Source organism: Myotis davidii, unplaced genomic scaffold (assembly GCF_000327345.1).
Source record: "Myotis davidii unplaced genomic scaffold, ASM32734v1 scaffold205, whole genome shotgun sequence".
Taxonomy (NCBI): domain Eukaryota; kingdom Metazoa; phylum Chordata; class Mammalia; order Chiroptera; family Vespertilionidae; genus Myotis; species Myotis davidii.
In genome coordinates, this window is record NW_006297573.1 from 2,294,016 (window position 1) to 2,302,258 (window position 8,243).

Genomic DNA, 8,243 nt, shown 5'->3' on the forward strand with positions numbered 1-8,243 from the left:
CCCTCTTGGCCAATACAAAGTTACCTCTCCCTATTCCAACCTCTTCTGCTTACTGCCATTGCCAGAGAAGTACCTGCCATCATCCTCTCAAGATGCTTGTGTTAAATGCTGTAACACTTTACGGTGTTAATATGTAAAGCGGTGCTATTGACTAATTCAGGTAGACATCTCATTTTCCCCGGTAATGAGCTCTGATGTTCAGTTTTACATGATGTCGTCTACTTTTTCATATTCGTAAGGCTTCATAAAGTCCTGGTATTGGTTGAAACTATAAACACATGTATTTTTTATCCTGTGTCTATCCCTGTAAACTTAGCCGTTTACCTGAATAGTAGTAAAATCGTTACCATTCTCTTCTTTTAAGGGGCCATTTCCTTTACAGAAGTGAAAATGCAAATATTCCCAGGTGTTTAGGACATTCTTTGCATATTCAAACTATATGAAAGTTATGCCTTTTAGAGTAATATTTTTAATTATTCTGGAGGAAGAAAAGAAAGCCCCAGAGGCTAACAGTTTGAAACTGAGCAGGACACTGTTGGGGAGGAGGGGAGGGTCAGGGGTCATCGTCAAACAGACAAAAGACAATGGAGACTATTGTGCCTGAAGATGGTGTATTTTTTTTTCAGAGACAGTGTGTTGACAGTTTCCTTCCTCTCGGGTCATTGTTGTCTGCTAAGTGATCTGTGACAGCAAATTGATCACCAGCTTTTTCATGCAGGAGACATAATGCAGCCTTTCATTTCGTTACCTCCAGTTGCCAAATGTCGAAACATTTCTTTGGGAAATTAATGTTAGTTTAGTATATCATTTAGTAGTAGAAAGCACCACCTTGTAGTTCTGTAAGCAATAGTAGCTGTGATTCATTTATCTTCACCAAGTTTCAGATTCCTACATAGGTGTGATTGCAAAAGCAATAGCACATTTGAAAAATGTTAGTCTTAAAATGAGGTGTCTGCAATTGTCATTTAAAGAAATGAATGCGTTAACACATTTAGATATTGCCCCATTCGTTTCAAAATGTAGTCAAATATTTACTTGCAGGCACCTATAAAAATTAATGCCAGTAGACCTGTTCTAACGGGAAAGTTGTTTCTTCCTCCAAAAAGCTAGGAACCTAAAATGGAACACAGACATAGGCCTTTTACATTTGATGCTCAACCATCTCAGCCAGTCAGGTAGTGAGCTCACGGGTCTGAAAAATATCCCAAAGTAACGTTTTGTTTGTAGAATGTTGAGAATCTCTGCCCTCAAGAAATCTGTAGGAAAAAAATTGGAAAGGCAGAAAAAACCATGAAAGGCAGATAACTTACACCTGCTACTGTTGTTTATATACCACACACATGGGCGCACATTTATATCTGTTATTGAAAAACGATTTGGATGGGTTTTCATTTTTGTGATTTGTGTGTATCAGTGGAGGAATTAATACGTCAGGTTTGTTAGAAACTGCGAATCAGCTTAATGACTTGTGACAAGATACTGTGATCTGAAGCAGTCCACTCTGATAAAATAATGTTAAAAAGCAAACTTGCAAACTACTCACTGTCTGACTTTAATTTATGTTCTCAGAGCAATCAGAATCTCATTTGATGATTACCACAAGACCTGGTCTGACCTAGCTACGTCCAAGGCTGCGGAGTGTTTCAGAACCCCACGTAAGCCAGTCTCCCCCCATCCCCGGTCCTGGTGGGGCATGTTCATCTCATAATCATTCTCAGCGTGTCTTGCTCTTAAAGACTCGCCAACATATATTTGCAATTTGAAGGTGATAAACTTCTCGGTTTGTTCTACGTACGAATCAGCTTAATCTCGTTCCTCTTTTGCTTAGCACCTTGGACTGGCATCTGATGGAAAGCCAGGAGGGAAGATAGGCAATTGCAGGAATACAAGGTGACAGTCTCTATCTTTACTCCCCTCACCCCAGAAAGAAGCCTTCACAGCAGATGGAACCTTTCTGATTCGAAACACTATTAATCTTCAAAGCCAGAGAACATATTAAGTAGAAAGACATACAGACACACACAAAAACACACCCATAGAAAACTAGGGCTTTCAATTACATCAATCTAAGGCCATCAGACATTAGGAATTAAAAAGACAGGGGAGAGCTGGACAACTTTGGAGTCCCATTTAATCAAATCTTTCGAGTACTATTTCATTATTTGGGTCCAAGTAGGTTATCCAGTTGATACACACTTACTGAAATATGGTTTTGCTTCAGTTATTCTGCTGAATGGTGCATTCTGAAATTGCCAGTGACTTCCCAATTCCCAGATTCAGTAATTATTTTGCAGTCCTTATCTTGTGCTCACATCAACTATGTTGTCCTTGTATTAGATGACACTGTGTATATATATGTGTATATATATATATATATATATATATAGAGAGAGAGAGAGAGAGAGAGAGAGATAGAGAGAGAGAGAGATGACATCCATGTTTTGCTCTTCTCTTAGCGATCCTCTGCCTCGAGACCTCATCCACCACTCTGGTCTTCATTAGCCTGCCTTCCAGTAATCCCTAAAGCCTCATCACTAGCCTGGTCCTCTCCTGGATTCTGCAAGCATGTTTACAACTGAGCGTGGACATCTCACCTACAGGTGTTCAGGCATCTCACACTTAGGATGTCCTGAAGTGAATTCATTACCTAAAACCTTATCCTTCATACCTCTCTAGATTAGTGTAGATCACCATTCTTACATTTACTTGCCTGAACCAGAATTACAGAAGTTTCCTAGACCTCTTTATCTCCCTCATTAAGTCTTGTTGCTTTTATCTCCTACCACATCATGAATGTTTTCCCTCCACTTCACACCGCCCCATCCACAACCACTGCCTTAATTTGTGATCTCATCAAATTTTACCTCATCATTGTAATGGTCTCGTAATTGGTTTCAATAGAACAAAATATTGCACAGACAAAAATGTCCAGTTTTAAGGCACAAATTATAGCCAAAAAGTAGCACTCAGCTTACATATATAAAAAAGTAAGTTGGATCTTTCAGGATGTTGGTTATTAATTATTTCGTGAATAAACATCACCTTCCTTACTCACTCATGGATTAATGGTTAAGAAACATAACTTAAGGTGCTTGAAGAGACACAGTCTTACTCTGGACGGCTGGCTCAGTTGGTTGAGCATTGTCCCGTGCACCAAAAGGTCACTGGTGCAATTCCCAGCCAGGGCACCACTTGCCCAAGTTGACCATAAGCTGTTTCTCTCACATCAATGTTCCTCTCTCTCCCCTCCTCTCTCTCTCTCTCTCTCTCTCTCTCTCTCTCTCTCTCTCTCTCATCAATAAAAAAATTTCCACATAAAGAATTTTATTATTTTTGATACCAGGGTATGTGAATGTTCACTTCATTTCAGAAGTTAGTGGTTGGTTGCTGTTCAGTCAATTCAGCAAACATATCTTGAGTGCCTAGTATGTGTGAGGCACTGAGGAGCTCAGGTGCAGTCCAGGAAGCAGAAACCCTTATCAAACCCTGTCAAGAGGCAATTGGCACATTCAGGGAATGACTCAGCGTCCAACTAACTCCTTCAACCAAAAACCAAACCGATTGGTAGAGAATGGCTTTTTATGGGATAACAAGTAAAGATAGGGAGGCATTTGGAGACTCCAAACTGCTAAGAGGGAAAAAATGAAGCACATGCCAGCACTGAACAAAATTTGGAAATTATTGTGTTGCACTAAAAAACAATTTAAAATGGAAGGATAATGAAATGCCACTGACTACAGTTCCTCTTCAGAAGAGTCCGATACAACATTTTTAACGTGGTTCTTCTTTCTGGGTCACTAACCTAGCATGTCATTCACCCTCTTTGCGAAGGCAATAGCTGGTAATGGTTACCTCTAGCCCAGAAGAATTTCTGAGACTTTGATTCCAGCCCTTGTTGCCATATTTCTTCATCACCCTGACTCTTCTTCCTCCAGGGACTTGTTTTAAGAATGTTTCAAGAGCTTTCTCTTAATAATAACCAGCACTTAATTTTTAAAAAATAAATGTAAATATTACATCTGCTGCTGGCCATTTTGTCTTTGGATAATTCAGCTGGATGAGATCCAATACTGCTTTTTTTTTATCAGCCTAATTTCCTGGCAATAATAAAGACGAAGCTTTTAGATTATAGAATGCATCTTCAGCTACTCAGAAATAAAAGGGAAACTTCCAATAATTTCATTTTCTGCAGTTACATTCTTATCACTGGAGATATTATTAAGCTCTTGTGAATATTTTTAAAAGCTTTTTATTTTACAAATAGTGATGCATGGTTATATTTTGATTTGGGGTAATAACTCTTCTCCACTTCTTTGTGCCACAAACCTATCAGTAGTTATGTGTGCCATAATGATAGTACGTTTATTCTTGTCTAGCATGGTTTCCAGAGTGTACTCTGTATTATGTTTTTTTAATCACCCAGTGTTATTCTTTTATTTGTTTATCAACAAATATTTATTAAACATCTAACACGTGTCATGCGCAGTGGTATGTCAACCCAGTGAGCTAGGCATTATTACTATAACTCTGTTTTACAAGTGAGAAAACCAAGACCAAGGCAAGCTAAGTAACTTACCTACGGTCACACATGTAAGAGGGAATAGCATATATTGGTAAAGAGTGTAAATTCTGGAGCCAGATTGCTCTGCCATTTACTAGCTGTGTGGCATTGGGGTACATTTCTTAACCTCTCTGTGTCCCAGTTCCTTTGTCTGTAAGATAAGAATGACTGTAGCACACACCTCGTGGGTTGAAGCACTTACAGCTGCACCTAGCACATGAGTGTTCAATAAGTATGGTTGTTATTAATTAGTACAAATAGACTGTGGCCCAAGGACTGGAACCAGATCCTCTGACTCCACAGTTATTGCTTCTTGTCATACTCTACTGCCTTTATAATATGATATAAAGTGTTTATTTCTTTATAGCCAGAGATTTATTTTTAGTTGAATTTATTGGGGTTACATTAGTTAATAATACTATATAGGCTTAAGGGGTTCCATTCCATATGGCCTGAGGTTTAAATTCAAACTCTGAAGAATATGCAGTACGTGTTTTAATAATTGTAATTATTAGCTCATAATCATAGGCAATCATATGGGAAAATGTATGAATGATCCACCGTTCTCTGTCCATCACTACAGAATGGCAAATTAAAAGCTTGGCAGAGAACAAACCACTACATCTGGTTGTGGGCAACAGCACCTTAACGACAGAATATGATCCCCATAAGGAAATGTTTATGTTCGAGGAAAAGAATTCCTTCAGACCAGTGTACCCTGTAATATTGAGCGGGGGCTTCCTGATGTTTGCTGTCATCAAGACAGACCAAACAGCCTGAAGCATCCTGGGGATGCTTGCTTTCACCCTAGGAGACTTTCATTCTTTGAGTCTTTGAGCCAGAAACAAGGGCAAGTGTCTCTGAACTGCATTCAGTCTTGAGAGGCAGTATCGTCTAGTCCTCATGCCTGGTTCTAAGCCTTGACTGCTCATTAGAAACCCAGAGGAGCTTGCAAAAATTCCCATGTAAAGGGCACACCCCCAGACCAATTACATCAAGAGCGCTCAGAGCAAGACCAGGCAGCAGTAGTTTTTAAAGCTCTCCAGGTAATTACAATGTGCAACCAAGGTTGGCAAGGCTCTAGCAGGAAGAGCAGGAAGTTCGAGACTCCTTAGCCCTGTACAAGTTTGCCACATATAGTAACGTGAATTTAGGTCAGTCATTTAATGCTTTGTACTCACTTTTTTTTCCATTTCTATTCATTGACAAAAACGTCCCACTTTTATTTCAAGTTGCTGTGAGATAATACGTGTGAAAATAAAACCTGCTAAGGCAAGTTGGTGCTATTATATTTCTTTGGACATTGGCAGTCCCAGTAGTAGAAAAAATTTTTTTAAAGATCAACCTATACAGATGTTGGAAAAGAGGTGTGTCATGGCAAAAACAGAGTAGGAACAATACCTGGTAATCCTTGGGAGGGAAGGAAGAAATATTATGGAGGCAGTAGAAGTTGATTTTCTATCACAAACCACAAAGGCCAAGATACGGTAATAATGGGGGAATTTCTACTTCAAGGACTTCTGAGGGAATTTTACTGGTCCTTTCTTCTTGCTCTCTCTCCTGTGCTCTCTCTCTTTCTCCTGTCCTCATTCCTCCATTATTTTCTTCCAATCAACATGATTTATTGAACATCTTCTATCTCTAAGCAATGGACTGTGTGTTGGAGACAAGAAGGTAAGTATTATGGTAAGCTTTTTGAGGAGTTTACAGGCAGGTGGTCAGAGACAGATAAGTGAAAAAAATTATAGGCTTAAAATAGGTGAATTAAATGTTTGTACAAATACTGTGACTTTAAAAAAAAATCTCCCAGCAGAGAAAACAATGAATAAAATAAGTCAATGATGTCAAATTAATGGGAATAGTCAGGAAAGATGACCACACCATAATATATAAGAAAGAGACTGCTGTACATATTCAAATAGAAAATGTAGAAAAAGCAATTTCAAAAAATTAAGGAAATATATAAATTATCCTTGATTCAAATTTTAAATTTTGTCTAAGTAATATATAGTCATAATGAGAAGACTTTACTCAATCTTTTGTTTGTTCATCTGTAAAGTGGGTATTATAGCGGTAACCACAGCATTCATATTTTACAAGTGCCCAGTATTTAGTAAGAACTCTATTAATATTAGTTATCATAATCATCTGAAGGAAACAATGAGACCTGACTAAAAATTCTTGGGAGCTCAGATTTCCTTCTTTAATAAAAGAGAGGAGTATATATCCAAATACCAATAGAAACAATATTAATAAAACCTCTAAGAATATGTATGTAACTGGTATATGTGCTTATGATTGAAGCAAGAAAAGAACTTTTTAAAAAATTTTTATTGCTTTCAGAGAGGAAGGAAGAGAGAGAGAGAAACATTAATTATGAGAATCATGGACCAGCTGCCTCCTGCACACCCCCCACTGGGGATCCAGCCCACAACCCTGGCCTGTCCTAAACTCCCCCCACTGGGGATCGAGACCGCAACCCTGGCATGTGCCCTTGACCAGAATGGAACCTAGGACCCTGCAGTCTGAAGGCCGACACTCTATCCACCGAGCCAAACCAGCTAGGGCACAAGAAAAGAAATTAAAATATAAATAGGAACATTGCTAGTAAAAATCATGTAATATTAATAAAAGAAAATTACTCAGTTTAAATGTTTTTATCAGTGACAAATTGCATCAGGCAAGAAGGGGATAATCAATCATTGGTAAGAACTAAGTCCCAGATACTGGCAAGATTGGTGGAAACATCTAGTTGGTTAAATAGTTCACGACTGTAAACTTAGGACAATTAAAAGAAACAAAGAGATGATAGTCAGACTGACAGATAGACAAATAGATATGGTATACATGTGTATTTTATCTGGATCTAATCATATTTTATGTAAAATCTACGAGTGCCTTAAGCATAATAGATGTCAATAAATTTTATGTGAATTTGAAGGCATGGGTTTTATAATTAACCACAAAGATATGAGTGAGTGGTGTAATGTGATTTCCACAAAATAGTAATGCAGATCCAAGATGTAGCACACAGATCGAGGGAAGCAGTAAGTCACTTACATCTTTGCTATTCAAATGAAACTAAGATCCTTGGCTGGTTCTGGATGCAAACTTTAATAAGGACATTAACAAATGTCATTGCCAGGATGGTGAGGATGGTTGGATCGCTGGAAAATCATGTCTTAGAAACAGTTGGAGGATCTGAGGCTGCCCTGAGAGCTATCTCCAAATATTAGAAGCGTTCTCTCCCCCGGAGGAGGAATGAACTTACCGTATTTGCCGGCGTATAAGACGACCCCCTAACATTTCCACTCAAAATACAGAGTTTGTTATATACTCGCCGTTTAAGACTACCCCCTCTTCCGCACACCTTCCACACACCAAATAAAAGGTAAAACAATATCAGATTTGATTTTAACATTTTAATTTATATTCAAATGCTTATGACATGCAGGAAAACTGTCACAAGGCTGTATGTAATCAAACATATACATAAAACAGTGCAAGTTTATTACCGGTAAACATACCGGTAATTCACTAAAGAAAACACACTCTATAGACTGGTACCGTAGATGCTTCTCAGGAACACAGGCAAGCAGCCCACAACCTAGAGGGACTGTCAATGATAGAAGAAAGATAACAAATAGAGGTAGAGAGCAAGTGCCGGGCAAGTCCCTAGCAA

At 38.5% G+C, this 8,243-nt stretch overlaps 1 protein-coding gene across 1 annotated transcript in view; it reads left to right on the forward strand.

Annotated features, from left to right (window-relative positions):
• UBE2U (ubiquitin conjugating enzyme E2U (putative)) overlaps positions 1-8,243 on the forward strand; it is a 61,595-nt gene that overhangs the window by 28,181 nt on the left and 25,171 nt on the right. The window contains exon 7 of the mRNA XM_006773232.2: positions 1,570-1,655. Within this exon, the coding sequence (XP_006773295.2) occupies positions 1,570-1,655 (86 nt within the window). The remainder of the gene's footprint in view (positions 1-1,569; positions 1,656-8,243) is intronic.